We start from the raw sequence: 17,492 nt of genomic DNA, 5'->3' as shown, positions 1-17,492 counted from the left end.
TAAACGCCACATTAGTGATCCTGGGCTCCAACCGTCCCACCAACCAGTGCCTTCTATTGGATCTCTCACGGATTGTGTTTGCTCCCGTCGCATCGCGCATCCCCTGTGTGTCGTGCAACCACAGGCAGGCTGCAGACCACGCAGGAAACTTTCTCTCTTCATGTTTCATCTCCTTGCTCTCTCGCAGCTTCTAGCGCCTGGCTGACTACCTGCATCACCCCATGCTGTCGCCGTCCGGTTACCTGACTCGCCCTGCGTGGCTTCCGCCTAGCCTCCCTGCCTCCCTCTCGACTGCCGCGCGGTGTGGCCTCGTCCTCGTTGTCCACCGCCTTCTTTTTTTATGCCGACGGCCTCCGCGGTGTACGGAGATGACGATGACTGCCGGGGCCATTCCACCCGCACGGAGATGGAGATGTGCTTTGGCGGCGGCGGCGGCGATGAAGAGGCGGCCCCTTTTCTTCTTGGTGTGATGGACACCGTGGCATGCGGCGATGACGATGAGGCCGGTGCCACGCCGCCTGCTCGGGGCAGGAGTTGTGCAGCAGCCACGACCAGATCCCCCGCGGCCACCGCGCGGTGAGTGGCCGACGTCGTGGCGGTAGAAGAGGCCCGCCTGATGCTCCCGCTACTGCTCGTCGACCACCGTATTCGTCGCCACCTCCGAGCTGCCGACCTTCGCCCCCAGCCTCGCTCCAACGACCGCACGCAAGGATAAGCTCGCCACGCCTCCCGCCGGGCAGCTCGACGCAGCGGCTCCTCCTCTGCGGCGGTCCGGCGGGCAGCTCGGCGCACCGCGGCGGCGCGGGCAACCCAGCCGGGCCTCGCCGCTAGCGCCGATGAGCAGCCCGGCGGCGCGAGGTGGCTCGGCGCGACTACCTTGCGTTCCGCTCGACGTTGCGGCGGCTCCTCCTCCGTTCTCCTCCGCGGCGTCCCGATGGGTAGCTCGGCGCACTGCGGCGGCGTGGGCGCCCGGCGTGGCGTTGGCCCTCGAGGCGAGGAGGAAGGTGCGGTCTGCGGGCGCGAGGAGTCTCGGCCCCGCAGGCCCCTCCCCTCTGTGGACCGGCGGCGACCGGCTGCCGAAGCCGGAGGTGCATCGCGGCGCGGCCCCTCCTTCCTCTCCGTGACGCGGCGACAACCAGCGTCCGGGGCGACCCGGCGAGGAGCCGGCCGGGGGGCGTGGGGAGGGTGGGTCAGTGGGGATGCCTCTGCATGCCGCTGGCCGTTCGTGGCCGGATCGACGGCCGAGATTTTTTTTGACGACGTGGCACGCTGACGTCGCATCTTTTGGTGCGCGAATCGTAGTATAGAGATGGTAGATTCGATAGGTAGATGACACAACAGAACATTTTCCATGATATAACGCGCGAGTATTGACGCGCGGTGTGCGGCCTGGGATAAAGTGTGTGCGAGCATACGGATGTGGGCCTTGTTTAGTTCTTTTCAAAATCTCAAAACTTTACGAGATTTCTCATCGGCAGCAAGCTAAGCAGCCGGGGGATCGACCGAGCCTGGTCATCTGTCACTCGCGGACGTGGCTCCCGATGCGCACGATGTTCCCGTCCATGTCCCGCACGAAGCCGGACTTCTGCCCCCACGGCTTCTGCTCCGGCGCGCTCACGGGCACCGCCCCGTTCTCCACGGCGCGCCTGTAGGCCGCGTCGACGTCCGCGTAGACGAAGCAGACCTCCACGGGGTCCCGCGCGGCGGCGGCGTCCGGCAGCTGCACCTCCCCGGAGAGCCCGTCCGTCTCCCGCTGGTGCAGCGGCGTGAACGCGATCGTCGTCGCCCCGCTCTCCAGTTCCGCCCACCTGCAAGGCAGCAGCAGGATCGTCATCAGGAAAGGGGATGGAACACGCGTGAGAAGGCGTCTGTGTCGTGTCACTTACTTGTGGGACTGGTCGAGGCGGCGGACGGCGGAGCCGAAGGCGGCGGCGTAGAAGGCGGCCGACTTCTCCACGTCCCTCACGTACACGATGGTGTAGGCGAACGCGGGGCTCACCGCGCCGGAGGCCATGGCTCCGTACGTCGTGCCCCCTTCCTAGCGCCGCTCTTCCTATGCTACTGTGAATTTCAGGTAGCGATGCGCGCGTACCTGACTACCTGCCGCGGGAGTAACTCTGTGGCCTCTAGGCGTCGGCCCCGCCCTGGCCTTTTGTGCGCGCGGGGTCGGCGGCCGAGCCGGGTTCCACGGCGTTGCAAGGTGTCGCGCATGCAAGTGGCGATATGCTCGCTTTCTTCCACGTTCGTCTCCTCCGGTCGGCGGTGGACTGTTTTTTTTTTGTTATTGCTGTTGTTTTTTTGTTTTTGAGAGTTCGGTGGTGGACTGGTGGCACAAACCAATTCACAGACGAAGGCTATATAGTCGTGTCGTACTGAGTTGTGAGTTCAAGGCCTGGCTTGGGTATCTGGTCCGACGATCATTTTGGTGGTCTTGTTGAACTCTTGGTGTAGATTGGGCCTCTCACGTGTGTTGGGTCATGGAAAATTGAAAATTCTACAGGGCCTGGCGCTGGAATGTGGAATTGCTTTGCCGGGTATCAGGCGGTTTTTTCTTTTTTATATTTAAAAAAAATTAAAATTTCAAAAATATATGTCGGTTTTGGAAAATTTCAAAAATATACCCCGGTTGCCCTATTGGGGGGCGACAGGGCTCAAATGTAATTTTTTTTCTTCAAATTTGCAACGAAGTCCCTGGAGAAAAAAAAAGAAACGAGGGGGGCCTGTCGCCCCCCCAAACGGGCGACAGGCCCCTGTCGCCCACCCCAGGGGCGACAGGGTCCCCTGTGTAACACTGCAAATTGGAACAATTGCTTCCGTTCTTTTTTTTTCGAAAATATTATTCAGAAATAGCATAGTCCAAGCAAACCCACTTAAACACTGGCCACCATTCGCCGCCATTCTTGAGCCTAAAAATTCAGAAAAAAAGAGAGGGGTGAGGAGAAGAAAAGCGGCGAAACTCTGCCGAATTGCGTACTCCTGATCTACAGGTAACTTAAAAGCACACATGTAATTAATATAACGATAAAAAATAAGAACTAAGAAATGCATTACGTAATGTGAACCACCAAATTTTACATCATAATACAATGATAATGAAACACACATCACACATGCAGTGGCATATCAGAACCCGTTGCAAACTACGGTAAACAGATTCCGGACTAACCTAACATGCCTTAGGTAATTTAAAAAAACAGAATAAACACAATGATTCAGCATGTCACTAGCACTAGGGTAGTCCTAGTAGCCGTACCCCCACGTAGCAAACTGCGTTGAGCCTTCTCCGCAGTATCCACCCATTGCATGTGGTGCAGACGGTGGTGCCGGAGGCGCATGGCCCTTCTTCTTGTGACAAGGGCAGTTGCAGTAAGGAATAGTGCATGGTTCATCCTGTGAACCGGCTGCATTGCTGGTATCATCAACTTCGTCGTCTTTGTTACCCTCGCTCACTTCCTCATAATGGTTCACCTTACATTCCAGATCAAAGATCTTTATCTGGAGGTACTCGATGAACTCCTGAACAGAATCAATTGGTGCAGGATCTACCCACCTAGTAAAACCACAGTTTTCTGGAGCATCGGAAGACTGCAAAACAAATTCCATGTAAGGTGTTTCATTGAAGATAAAGAAATGAAACAACCAAGTATTACCCATGCGTGTGGACATTTAAAGAAACGCCGACCGCCATCCATCCCGTCGGTGCACATCTGCACTAAGCAGTCCTCACCATGTCTGCATTTTGGCCACGGTTCTCTACGGTTATCGTATTGTCGAAGAGGAGTTTCATTGGTAAATTCACTCTTGTGCTGTGGCGGAAACTCAAACACTGGTTCCGGAAAGGAATCAGGTCCAAGAGGCCCCTCCCATATTATGGGGTCTCCCTTTCTTCCCCCTTTTCCTTTCCCAAAACCATAGTAATTCTTCCCGCTAGACCCACCTCCAGACATTGGGTATACAATGAGATTTGATGTTTGAGTTGTGCTGGGAGTTCACAAACTTGGGAGTATTTATAGGCGCACAAAGGTCTGATACCCGGAGTGTGGAGTGTAAATGCACCTAAAAAACCTACATGACAACACAGTGAAGAGGCTAGCTGACCTAACACTGAAAAGGCTAGATTCGATTCTCGAAATGACTACTCGATGCATCTCTGTGCATGCAGACTCACAGCACTGCATTACTGCCGCTCGGTCGATCGCGCCTAGATGCCGCCTTCCCCACTACACGCCACAGACCTTCGCTGTAGAATGACAGGTCCGTCGTCCTTGCCAGAGAGACTGCTTTGAAGGTGAGCTGGTGTGGTTGCCGTGTTGTCACATCTTTTTGAAATGTTGGAAGAGCACTGCTATTGGGTTGTCGTCTTTTGTCACGTATGTCTGGGCAAAGAATGCGATATTTGGGAAACCCGTGATCGCCGTGCTGAGCAGTGGCAACCTGTGATCTCGTACTCGCAGTTAGATACACTATGGTTCCTATTTTGAGCTATTCGAGCTTTTTAGCAGCAGACCCTGATGTATTTCTTAGTTCTTAATTCTTATCATTATATTAATGTGTGTTTTTTAGTATTCTAGTGACATGAAAAGCTCCGAAAATATTAAGGAAAAGTTCAAAGATTTCATATACTCCCGGCTACAACTGCAAATTAATGGTAAAGGCTACAACACACAGAGTTAAGCTCTCAACTTAAAACATAAACAACTAATTACAGTGGCATGTGCACGCGACAAGATAATTTCTTGTTGCATCTAAACCTACCATGCCTTATGGAATGTAAAATGCCGGGATTACATGGTACTACTCTACTGAGTGCACCTAGGATATTTGCCCTTCCTAATTGCTTCGGGCCCGGCTTCCTTCGCACGGCGTGCCCTCTCTCGCTTTCTCTCCCTGTCAGCTTCACGTTCGGCCGCCGCCTTACGATCCACCTCCTCCATCCTCTTGCGGATCTCTTCTTGCTCTTTGTTGCGCTTCTCCTCTTGCTGCTCCTCGTGCTTCATTCGGCGCCAACGTTCTGCAGCCCATCTTGCTTTTTGTTCCACAATGTCCTTTGCCTGCTGCGACTGCACGGTGTCGAACCACTGCATAAAATCACAAAGTGGCGGATGAGACTTTGTCCAACACAAGTTAGAATCATAACTCAATGTTAGGTCATATAGAAAAATAGCGTATGTTGTCCTACTACCTTGGCCCGGTCTTTGCCATATCGCTTAGGTGGATCATATTCGTAGTTCTCACACATAAAGAACCGCATGCCGTAGTCATCTCCTAAAACCTCAGATTGCATGAACTTGCATAACGAACCGCAGAAGTACATTGGCACATCAATTCCTTTGGGTACGGTGGCTTTACACTTTCTCCACGGAATGTAGGTTGATCCTGACGAAGACATTGGCGCTATAGTGTGGTGCGCCAAATAACAAACCATAATTTAAGCAATGCACATATCGTATACCAAATCGATGCGTGAAAATATAGGTACTGTTATAATTCTATTGTCTTATACTGCAATATCAATAAGGTACTATCATAATTCTATTCTAATGTATAATTATTTTATTTGAAAAAGTCTGTAATAGTACTCAAATTGTAATACTAAACCAGTGTTCTAAAGCACCAAATCTAATTCAGCTAATCTGCTAATTAAATTAAATTGTTATACAATATCAACGAATTTATACGAAAGTTACCGGTAGATCAGAAGTGCGGAATTCGGCAGAGCTTCGCCGCTTCCCTTCTTCTCACCCCTCTCTTTTTTCTGGATTTTTTTGGATTTTTTGAGGTCAAATGAGAGGAGAGAATGAGGGGGAGGCCTTATATAGGCGGCCTGACCCGGTCGCCCGTGGGGAGGGGGGGCGACAGGCCCCCCCTGTCGCCCGCAGGAGGGGCGACCGGCCCCCCTGGCGGGCCCACTGGCCTGTCGCCCCTGGGGTGGGCGACAGGGGCCTGTCGCCCCCCCAACGGGCGACAGGCCCCCCTATTTTTTTTTCTCCAGGGACTTCGTTGCAAATTTGAAGAAAAAAAATTACATTTGAGCCCTGTCGCCCCCCCATAGGGCGACCGGGGTATATTTTTGAAATTTTCCAAAACCGACATATATTTTTGAAATTTTAATTTTTTTAAATATAAAAAAGAAAAAACCGCGGGTATCAGCTCAAGGCTGGAATGGGCCTCCGCTCAAGTACCAGCTCTAAAATTACACAAAGTTCTCGGACAGTAAACAATAGAATAATCAGTGAATTCAGGCAGTTGTTTACGTGTAAAAATTTTGCGATGGAATTATACTAATTTGAAGTACTAAATGAAGTCTATTTATAAAACTTTTTGCACAGATGGGTTGTAAATCGCGAGACGAATCTAATGATGCTAATTAATTCATGATTAATCCATAATTAGCGGATGGTTACTGTAGCGTCACTGTTGTAAATTTTGGATTAAGTAGGCTCATTAGATTCGTCTCGCGATTTACAGCCCATCCATGCAAAAAAATTTGTAAATAGACTTCATTTAGTACTCCATGCATGTGTCAAAACATTCGATATGATATTTTTTTTGTGTTTACGAGGTTTACGGGTAAAGATCTAAACAGGGCCTCAGAGATCGTCCTTTTTGCTGGAAGTTTGGCTTGGATGACGTATTCAATTGGGTACGGTCGTCCCTAGAACTCTGAATGTTCGTTAGGGGCGTGTTTGGAAGGGTGGCTGTGGCTAGTCTGGCACAGTGACCAGGCCATGGCCGGCCAGAGTATGGTGGCAATGGACCACCCATTCTTGTTTGGCGCAGTGACCCAACCCAGTCTAGACGTCCTCAGGTATTGTTTGGGGAGCGCCTGGGAGCCGGGCTGGCATCCCAAAATCGCCCCCAAATTGCCCACCCAGCTATGATGATTTTTCGCATACGAGTGGAGCCAGGCCGAGGGGGTGGTTTTGGCCCCAACAGGCCGGGCCGAGGGAGGGCAAAGTGGAGCCAAACATGTGAATGCACTCCCGAGAGCGCAGCCGAGCCCACGGGCCACCCCTATCAAACACGCCCTAGGTACATGGACATCAACGTCACGTCGTCTTGGCACCAGTCACGCCGTTCCGCCCAGTGGCATCTATTCATTACACGTGCGACTAGAAAGCATACTATTGCACTTGATTATATTTAGATAATATTTTTATTTGTTCCAGAACAATTTTCATCTCTAGATATTTTTTGAAGCAATTTTATTTATTTCAGAATTTATCTTTTTTGGAACATTTTATTTTGTTCCAGAACAATTTCTGTTTTTATATCTTTAACGAACTTGTGCGATAGTATAACTTCTAGTCGCACGTGCGATGAATAGACGCCCCCTTCCGCTCTACTCCTACTCCCCTACATATACAACTGGCAACAATTTTGAATAGGCGTTGCGGCGATAATTCGCCCCTTTCCACTTTTTCAGTGCTTGGCACTGCACTGCACCGATGGTTTGGACAGGCAATTCAGCAAGATTATGACAGGCATTCCCTTGTGAACCCATAGCAAACAGTGTGCTGCGGTACAGAAGTTGACACACACGCACGCAAAGCAGTGGTGGTTCCTTTTTCAGTAAGCACCAAAAAAATCGAGGCGTTTTGCGGCGAAGCCCGCCGAAAACACTGGTCTCGGTGATAGCTCCATTATAAAAAAAAAAGTGTCGGTATCCTGACCCGGGGGTCCGGATCCCAACTAATAAATGCTGCGTGTTTCCTCGTCCCAGATGATGATGCAAGAGGCAACACAGTAACGCACGGTTTATCCTGGTTTGGGCGCGGGGCCGTACATCCAGCAAAGGGGGTGTGCGAGGGCACTGTATTATCTTGCACCCGGAGTGCTTGTAGTAGGGGTTACAAGCGAGGCGTGAGAGGGAGGAAAGCTCCCAAGTCTCTACTAGAAGTGGAGTCGGTTGGGGTGAGTGCTCAGTGACCCCTGAATGTCCTCTTGGAAGAAAGGAGCCAGAGAGTGAGGGAGAGCAGCGAGACCAGAGAGACCAGCCAGCCCAAAAAGCCGAGATCCCCCGTTCGGCCAGCCCACCTCCTCCTTTTATAGTCATAAGGAAGGGCGGCGTACATGAGTGGGGGCATGAAAGTCGTCGTTTTCCCCTAAATCGCGGGGGTACAGTGGTCGGACACTGTAGGAAGTACACTGTGGGAAGGCGGCGCGCGTCGCTGTTGTCCTGGATTTCGTCCTTGGTCCCGCGGGGATGGCGCCGGTCGTCCTGCAGTGCCCCGGCGGTAGTAATGGCGCGAGTCGGCCCCGGACCCCTTGGTCGGAGTGCGGGTGTGCACACTAGAAGGTCTGGGGGACACGTGACGTCGCCGAACCCCTTACTCAGTGGGAGGCGGGTCCGGAAGGTCGGCGGGAGCAGTACCGAGCCTGTATTGTCCCGCGTCGCAGGTCCCAAGACGCTGCTACAGCGTCCGGAATGGCGGAGTGGTGACCAGAGTCAGCGGATGGGAACCCGGTCACATCTACTGTGGGAGTGGCGGCCTGACGCCGCCCGTCCTTTGAGCCGTGGTGGAGTGGCTGGCTTTTAATGCCTTCGTACGGCGAGCGGTTGGGCGGCGGGGTTGTTTGTCCCTTGTGCCGAGGGGTGGCCTCGAGCGAGGCGGAGATGAGTCACCTGCTCGAGGGTAGATCCGCTAACCTCGAGCGAGGCGGAGATCGGTCACCTGCTCGAGGGTAGATCCGCTACCCTCGAGTGAGGCGGAGATCGGTCACCTGCTCGAGGGTAGATTCGCTACCCTCGAGCGAGGCGGAGATTGCCCAGCGGGCCTGAGAGGTACCCTCGAGCGAGGCGGAGATCGTTCCGCGGGTTCAAGGAGGATGCGAATGGGCCGCATGCTGGGCTTCTTCGAGTCCTTCCCTTTCCTCTGAATGAGAAGCAGGCCGTGGGCCTTCGTGGGCTTAGCCGTCTTATCAGGTGTTTGTGTTTTAAAAAGCGGTCTTAGTACCCCAATTAGGGTGTCCCTAATTGTGGCACCCGACAGTAGCCCCCGAGGCTTTGGTTGAGTCATGGGATTCAGGCAAAGGGTAATTCGGCGATTTCTCCCTTGACGTGTTTAGTCAAAGTCGTGCACCTGCTGGGCGCGCCTGAGCGCGGGCCCGGCGGGTGTGACAACACGCCGGTCGGGATAGTACGCCCGTGCGGGGAGTACTTCGAGGCGCGCGCCTCTTTGTTTGTTTGTTTAAAGGACAAGACGTGTCTGCTCGCTGAGGGGGGCCAGGGCGACGATGGCGCCTGCTGCTCGGCAGCTGGTGCTTTGTGGCGCGCCTTTCGAGGGCGGCCGGCCTGAGCCGATGCTGCGCTGCTTAGCGTCCAGGGGCTCCGCTTTGCTTTATTTCATTCGGTCGCGTCTCGGCGTGGTAACCGAGGGTATCTTTTGCTCGTGGAGTGCCGCGTCGTCACGAGCGATACAAGCCTCCGCTCTCCGACAAGCTTGAAGCTCGGCGCCTGGCACAGCTATAAATAGAGGTCGTGAGTTTCCCTTTCCTCTCCAAACTCCCAGCTCTTTCTTCCAGCATTGCCCAACTCTTGGAATGTTTTCTTTGCTTTTTTGTGGCCGACCCCCAGATGGGGTGGCCTGGCTTTTTTAGGCTTTTGGCGCTAGAAGAATGCTTGCGAGCGGTAGGGGAAGACTGGAGTGGGCGTGCGCTCCATCCCTCAGGTTAAGTGGGATCAGCAGAAGAGCATTGGGCCCGCGGGGTCCTGCTCCTGCGATGTCCCCTAGCCTGAAGGGGGGTGGAGGCGCCTGACCGTGGCGCTGGCGCCAGGTCCGGCGGCCGTTTTTCGTATTGTCCCATCCGGCGACAATGTTGCTCTCGGGGAGACGGTGCGGAGGGCGCTGTCCGCCAGCTCGACCCCCCGCGTGGTCTTCGGTGGAGAAGACGCTAGAAGAAGGCTTGCGAGGAAAGCATCCCGCGGGACCCATGTGGTCTGGGGGCTCCTCCTCGCATCCCTAGCAGCCTCGCTGTTGCGTTAGCTAGGGGCTCGGTGCTTTTCATCGCCGCTAGCTCCTCCCCAAGACAGAGAAAATTGCCACGTAGGTGGCAATGTGTTTGTATATTTCGATGGCTTCGCGCCGGTAACCGTTTGTAATCTTTATTTGTATTTGAGCAATAAAGTCCCCATCCTCCTCTACGGGGAGGATTACCTAGGGTATAGGGGTGTACATAAAGTTACGACCCTCGAATACGTGTGAAGTCACCTTCGCGGGGGCGCGCCAGCGCACCCGCGAGTGTAGCCCCCGAGGCCTTGGAGGAGAGTTTGTGCTCGTCCAAGGGCTATAAACGTTGTCCCGCTGGGTAGCTTCGCTGGGGCGGCTGCCCAGCACCTTTTTCAGCCGGCATCGGCACTTTTTCAGCCGGCCTCGGCATTTTTCAGCTGGTACAGCGGTCCGGCGTTCCGCATAACCATCAGGAGAGCGCACGTCAATAGCGGAGGGTTTGGTTAGACACGTGGAGCTTCACAATTGACGGTTGTCGGCTTATTCGAGGGTGCGGTTTGAACCGTGGTGTGCGAGGAGCCCCCGAGCCCAGGCCCGATGAAGGCGTTCAGGGGAACCCTCGACTTTGACTACGACCCTCGTCGCCCTTCTGCAGGGAGGAGGGGAGAAGCGCACCATGCTGCCCATGCCCGGGCCGCGAGCTATGGCTGCTTCAGTGAGCTATTAGCGGATTGTTCAAGCGGACATCCGTGCCCCGTTCGATAGGGGTCGGCTCGTGGTCCATAGACACGTCTCATAAAGCGCTCGCGAGGGTTCGCTAGGCGGGGCTCGAACCCATTCGGTAGGGTTCGAGGGCTCGATGCTCTCCCTCGATGGGATCCCCCTTCTAGGCACCCTCGACCGGCCTTGAACACTGCGTAGGATGTCTCGAACTTTGCGTTCGAGGGTAGCTTGTACGGCACATCCCTGCAGTTCCTGACTCTGGTGATCTGAGGCGCCTGTCGAACCCCCTGAAGGGCCAGGCTTCGAACCCCTGATCAGTAAGGCCTAGGAATATGATTCCTTGGAGGGTAAAGGGACCCCTGAAGGAATATTCCGTCTTGATATGAAACGACGCAGAGTCGCGAGTCACGCGCGCGGGTCTTCCGCTGGTGGTGGGCGACGTGGCCCGATCCGTGCGGTGCGGCGTGGGCGCGCCTTTTCAGGCGACAGCCTCGGGCAGACGAAGCGGCGTGGGCGGCGGCTGACGGATGGGATAACGCAACAGTCGCGCCGCGCCCGCCGGTTACCGTGCCGTATTCATTGCCGCGTGCGCGCGTGGGAGACTCCGCGGTCGTGGGGCCCACCCGTCAGCGATAGCAAAATCTACCGCATTCAATGCGGTAGATTTGGGCCGTGGCTGCGGATGCGCCCACCGTGGTAAATAAAGACGGAGAGAAAGAGTGTTTTTGGGTTCACCTCTCCATTTGCCTCCTTCCTGCTTCGTCTTCTTTGCCTCCCCTGCATCCTGAGCCCGTAGCCAAGGGCGAAAGGAGGAAGAGAAGAGAGAGAGAGAGAAAACTAGAGCACCTTAGCCATCCCCGAGCCTTAGCTCCCACATCCTTCCTTGAGTCGAAGGCATGTCAGACATCCAGGAGCCCTTGCCGTGGGGGAAGTCCTCTGCCACCGTCGCGGTTCTGGAGCAACTGGTCGCCGACCGGCTGCTGCCACGGAACTCCGACGCGGGGGCGCCGGCGTGGATTTCCCCGCACCCGGACGAGACCGAGCCGAAGCCCCCGTAGGGCTACGTCGTAAGCTTCGTGCGCCTCCACGAACGAGGCTTCGGCGTCCCTGTCAGCAAGTTCATGAGGGCCCTGTGCGAGTACTATGGAGTGGAGCTGCACAATTTCAGCCCCAACTCCATCTCGCAGGCGGCGGTCTTCGTCGCCGTCTGCGAGGGGTACCACGGCATCGACGTCCACTGGGACCTCTGGATCCATCTGTTCCGCGGCGAGCTTTTCGATGAGAACGCGTGGAACCAGCCGAGGCGGTTCGCGCGCGCCGGTGGCCTGACACTCCATGTCCGCCCGACCCGGAAGAACTTTTACATCTCAAGCAAGATGACGACGAACAATGCCGGGTGGAGTCGAGGGTGGTTCTACCTTCGAAACTTCAGTGGCGCGCTCCCGGCGTTTACTAACAAAGTTCTTCGGGAGCGATCGCCGAAGTGGGACTGGGGGGTGCCGCCCCCGGCGGAACAAGCCAAGCTCGAGGGCCACACCGATGCGCTGGCGCATTTGGCGAGGAAGGGGTTGACAGCGGCGGCTGTCATCGCGAACTTCCACTGGCAGAGGGTGATCCCTCTCGTGGAGAGGGCCCTGCCGATTTACCAGCTCACCCCCGGGAGCCAGGTGGAGGGCTCGCGGACGTCGAACAAGTTGCTCTCCCGCACTACCGCCTCCCGGAGGGCGAGGTATGCGGTGGCGGAGTTCCCTCAAAACCCCGAGGATCTCTAGAGAATCAAGATGCGCCCCGAGCCGGGGTACATTTCTCTGGTAAGTTTTGACTGCGAATCCGGCGTGTGTTGTGTAGTTCTCTTCTCCTGACTCCCTCTCGAACGTGCTTTGCAGGGGTTGAGAAGCGGCATCTCGAGGCCCCCGGTCCCGGAACAACGCCTAGTCAATCGCCTTCACGCGGAGAAGATGAAAAGGCGGAAGGACGCGGCGGAGGCCAAGGCCGAGAGGAAGAGGAAGAGGAAGGCGGAGCATGACAAAGCGCGCAAGCTTGCTCGCGCGGAGGGGAAGCCGCAGCCCGCCAAGCCCGAGTCCTCGGAAGAGGACGAGGAGGAGGCCTCGGATGCCGAGGACCACGCTCTGAGGGGCGACGGGGAAGGTGCGCGCGCGAGCCCCCCACCGTTCTACCTGTGGGACGAGAACGAGGGGGGGAGCCGGCGGTGGCGGAAGAGACAAGGGCCGCGGCCTCGGCGCGCCAATCCCTCGAGGGGGCGGAGTGGGAGTCATCCCCGCCTGTGGCCGGCGAGGAGACGCCCGTGCCCCAGGTGCTGATTCGCAGCGACGAGGCTGCGGCGGTCGAGGAGTCGTCCGTGCTGGCAGCTTCGAGCCACCAGGCCGACACGAGGGGGGCGCCCTCAGGGCAGTCTTCGAGGGGCGGCACGGTGGCTCGGGCTCGAAGAAGCGCCTCGAGGAAGCGGAGCATGAGTGCTCGATCTGGGTAAGTATTCTGAATTTAGTTTTTGCTACGTGTTTGGTGGGTCTCTCAGTCCTGTTGTTCTCAACTCATGTCTCTTGATTTCCAGTCCCGGGGCCATTCCCAAAGACGTGGTGCAGCTTGCCCCGGCCAAGGCTCTCAAGACCGGGACACACAGCACGCCGCACACGGTGCCGCGACCCCAGCCTGCTATGGATCTCGAGGCGGCGGCTGCGAGGCTACGGGAGGCCCTGGCCCGGGGGGCCCGGGCGGCACAGCAGGCGCGGGCACAGGAGGAGGGCGACGCCGGCCAGAGCGGTGCAGAAGCGGCCGCTCGGGCTGACGACGCCGAGGAGACCGGCCGAGGCGGTGCTGGTGGCGCCGCCTAGGCGGCCATTGAAGTTGAGGCCGGTCAGGGCGATGCGGCCAGTGCCGCACGACCGGATATGGAAGGAGAAACTGGCGGGGACGCGCGGGAGTGCCCTGCCGGTCAAGCAGAGGAGGAGACCCTTGTCTTTGAGCCCTCGAGGGCCGAGGGCGAGGGTGTCGCAGAGGAAGAGACGGCGCGAGAGGCGCCAGGGGTGGGAGGAGCTCCCATCTCTGAGACCGCCGAGGTCCGGGACGAGGGTACCGTTGCGGTAGTACCCGTGCCAACGGCGTAGGAGGGCGCGATGGCGGTGGTGGAGCTGCCAGACAGCAGCGAGGAATACGGGGACTCGATGGACATCGACCCCGCTGCTGCGGCAAGTGCTGTCGCGCATATCGCCGAATTCGCGTCGGCCGGCGCGGGCATGTTCGAGGTGGGGACGTCCGAGGGGGGCCACCTCGGGCCGATTGTCCCGTCCGGGATCCCCTCGAAGTTCCTCCGCAAGGAGCAAGAGGAAGAGGAGGCCTGGAACAAACAGATGGGCGTGGGTCGGGAGATTTTGCAAGCCCTCGACCGCGCCTTCCAGCTCCACCAAAATGCGGATTACCAGGTCAGCCAGGTAAGTACTGCCCTCCCGAAAATTACTCAGATTCGGTTTTAGTTTTTACGCATCTTCACCCACGTCCTCCCCTCTTGCAGCAGCTGAGGGAAATCTCGCGCGAAAAGAGCGCCGAGATGAACCGGCTGTACTCCCAGATGAGCCAGCTCGGGCAGCACAACGCCGAGCTGGTGCTCAAAAATATCGATGCCAACACAAAAATGGCTGATCTGGGGGTGCGTCAGCAGGCGCTGGAGGAGGAGCTGGCGCAGGTTGCTGGTGAGTGGGACGTCCAGAGGGCGGCAGTGGAGCAGAAGGCCCGGGAGACCGAGGCGCAAGCTGCCGAGCTGCAGCGCCTTCAGACGGTGCTCGAGGAGAGAGCTCGCGAGGCGGAGGTGCAGAGCACTGAGCTGCAGCGCCTCAGCACGATGCTTGAGCAGCAGAAGGCCGAGCTCCTCCATAAAGAGGTGGCCGTGGTTGCGCTCACCGGGACCCTCCGGGAAAAGGGCGAGGCCCTCGAGGGGAAGGAGGTGGCCCTCCAGAACATGGGGGCCGCCCTTAGAGAGAAGGAAGCCTCCCTGTCCTCGCTCGAAGAGACCGCCCGGACCCAGAGGGGGGAAGCGCAGAAGAACATCACGGGTGAGTACCTTCGATTTTTCGTTGATTTGTTTCTTTTCGTAGCTGATGTTGATTTCCCTTGCTCAGAGCTGAGGCAGAAGGTGGCGGACGAGACTACGGCGAAGGAAGCGGTCCATACCGCGCTCACGGCGGCGCAGATGGAGTTTGCTGAGCTGGAGCAGACCGCCGTGAGCGTGTGTCAAGAACTCGAGGGGGAGGGTGCCGTTTCGGGCAGTTCGGTGATCAGCCGCCTGCGCGCGCTAGGCGGTCGGGTTGCCGAGCACGCCAAGAGCACCTTCCGCCTTGGTGTCATGCGGGCTCTCGCCGTAGCCTCGACGCATTACCTCATGGATCTCCAGAGGGTGTCGTCGGGGTACGTCGTTCCTGATGATGCTGACGCGGACGCCGCATCGGCCATCATGGATGAAGCCGACGCAGCTGCGGAGGAGTTCGCCACCGTCCTCGCCTAGAAGCTCGAAGTGGACATCCCTCCCATTGCCGAGTTTGACGCCCCTGAGGGCCCGGAAGGGGGGGATGGTAGCTTGTAGGAAAACTGGGCCTCGAAGCCCATGAAATAGATTAGTGTTTATATCATAGTCGCGCTTTGTAATCGCATCCTGTGAATATAAGAGATTTTATTTCGTAATTTGAATGTGTGGCCTGTCGAGGCCTTGTGTGTTCGAGCCTGTGTTTCTTTACTTTATTTCCGTGTTCTTGTATGCGACTTGGACGAACGTCTGCGAGGGGGTTCGCGTTCGTAAGCAACGTAGGCGTAGGGTGGTGAGGGGGTGCCGTATCCCGGAGGCGTAGGCGGCCCCACGACTCGGCCGGCCCCGTACCGGAGCTGCTTACGTCTCGCGCCCGTTTTTCCAAGGATACGAGAAGCTTAGGATCGAGACGGAAATATTTCGAAAAACATTGGCGACTTTTTGGGGACGTTCGGGGGTTCCCCCCGTAGTAGCCCCCGAGAGAGGCTCGGCTTTGCCGAGGGTAAAGCCGGGCGTACCTCAGTGTTAGCGCGCATCCTAGCCTTCGAGGGCCCAGATGGTTCCCAAAAATAAACCAGTAAAGTGTACTTTATTATTTTGGGAAATTGAAGATGCGAGTACGAGCAAATGCACAAAAAACTTAAAATTCTAGGGATAGAAACGACGTAGTTGTTGTATATTCCAAGCGTTGGTGAGGACTTCGCCTTTTTCGTTGGCCAGCTTGTACATGCCGTGTTTGAGCACCTCGGCGATTATGTACGGTCCTTCCCATGGAGGTGAGAGCTTGTGGCGGCCCCTGTTGTCCTGTCGAAGCATTAGCACCAAGCCCCCTTCGTTGAGGTCTCGGCGCCGGACCCTCTGCGCCTGATACCTTCGCATGGACTGCTGTTAGCGCGCAGAGTGGAGGAGCGCCATGTCTCGAGCCTCGTCCACTTGGTCCAGCGAGTCTTCGCGAGCTCGCTGGTTTCGTTGCTCTTGATATGCCTTAAGCCTCGGCGATCCGTACTCCAAGTCAGTGGGGAGGATAGCCTCGGCACCGTAGATGAGGAAGAACGGAGAAAAACCCGTGGCTCTGCTTGGGGTCGTCCTCAGGCTCCAGATGACCGAGGGTAGCTCTGTGAGTAACCTCCGGCCGAATTTGTTCAGCTTGTTGAAGATTCTCGGCTTTAGTCCTTGGAGGATCATGCCATTGGCACGCTCCACTTGCCCGTTCATCTGTGGGTGTGCCACAGCCGACCAGTCCACACGTATGTGGAAGATGTCGCAAAACGCCAAGAATTTCTTGCCTGTGAACTGGGTGCCGTTGTCGGTGATGATCGAGTTCGGGACCCCGAACCTGAAGACGATGTCATTGAAGAATAGAACTGCTTGCTCGGATTTGATCTTGCCGATGGGTCGAGCCTCGATCCACTTGGAGAATTTGTCGACCGCCACCAGCAAGTGGGTGAAGCCCCCGGGCGCCTTCTTTAGCGGACCAACGAGGTCTAGTCCCCACACGGCAAACGGCCACGTGATGGGGATGGACTGCAGAGCATGGGCCGGGAGGTGTGTTTTTCGAGCATAGAACTGGCAACCCTCACAGGTCCGCACAATGTCGGCGGCGTCGGCGACCACGGTGGGCTAGTAAAAGCATTGCCGGAACGCGTTACCCACGAGGGTGCGTGGCGCAGCGTGATGGCCGCAGACGCCAGCATGGATGTCGCGGATCAGCTCCTTGCCCTCGGGGATGGGGATGCATCGCTGTAGGATACCCGAGGGACTGCGCTTGTGTAACTCGTTGTCGATTAGAGCGAAGGACTTGGCCCTCCTGGCGAGGCGCCGCGCCTGAGCACGGTTCGAGGGTAAGATCCCTCGAATCATCCAGTCAAGGTACTGGACGCGCCAGTCTCACGAAGTGGGGGCCCCGTCGACTTCCATTGCTACGGCCTCGTCCGCGGAGGTGGTCCCGAAGTCAATGTCCATGGGCTCGACCCCGTCCAACGGGGGGTTCCCGCCGGGGGACCCGGTGGACGAGGGGCCCGGCTCCGACGGGTCCTTGAATTCGGCGGAGGGCTTGATGATGTCGCGGGCGAAGATATTCGGGGGGACGGCGGTCCGCCCCGAGGCTATCTTGGCCAGTTCGTCGGCGTCCTCATTGTACTTGCGCGGGACATGATTGAGCTCGAGGCCGTCGAATTTGTCTTCAAGGCGGCGTACTGCGTTGCAGTACGCCTCCATCTTCGGGTCGTGACAGCTAAACTCCTTCATTACTTGGTCGACGACGAGCTGAGAGTCACCGCGCGCGT

At 56.8% G+C, this 17,492-nt stretch overlaps 1 protein-coding gene across 1 annotated transcript; it reads right to left on the bottom strand.

Moving 5' to 3' along the window:
- Nucleotides 1-1,360: 1,360 nt before the first annotated feature.
- LOC120696186 (uncharacterized protein Mb0911c-like) lies at nucleotides 1,361-2,109 on the bottom strand. The gene is made up of 2 exons (XM_039979321.1): nucleotides 1,887-2,109; nucleotides 1,361-1,808 (listed from the first exon to the last, which is right to left on the bottom strand). Exons 1-2 carry the CDS (start codon nucleotides 2,012-2,014, stop codon nucleotides 1,520-1,522), a joined length of 417 nt encoding a protein of 138 aa, XP_039835255.1. The 5' UTR covers nucleotides 2,015-2,109; the 3' UTR covers nucleotides 1,361-1,519.
- Between the last annotated feature and the right edge of the window lie 15,383 nt (nucleotides 2,110-17,492).

The sequence above is a fragment of the Panicum virgatum genome, chromosome 2K (assembly GCF_016808335.1).
Source record: "Panicum virgatum strain AP13 chromosome 2K, P.virgatum_v5, whole genome shotgun sequence".
In the NCBI taxonomy this organism is placed as follows: domain Eukaryota; kingdom Viridiplantae; phylum Streptophyta; class Magnoliopsida; order Poales; family Poaceae; genus Panicum; species Panicum virgatum.
This window is presented reverse-complemented; position numbering and strand designations above follow the sequence as displayed.

What these genes read in the sequence shown, in the direction of transcription:
- LOC120696186 (XM_039979321.1), bottom strand. Translation starts at nt 2,014, where the DNA reads ATGGCCTCCGGCGCGGTGAGCCCCGCGTTCGCCTACACCATCGTGTAC. An exon ending in CGCCTCGACCAGTCCCACAA is followed by an intron (nt 1,809 to 1,886) that starts GTAAGTGACACG and finishes GCTGCCTTGCAG; the next exon opens with GTGGGCGGAACTGGAGAGCG.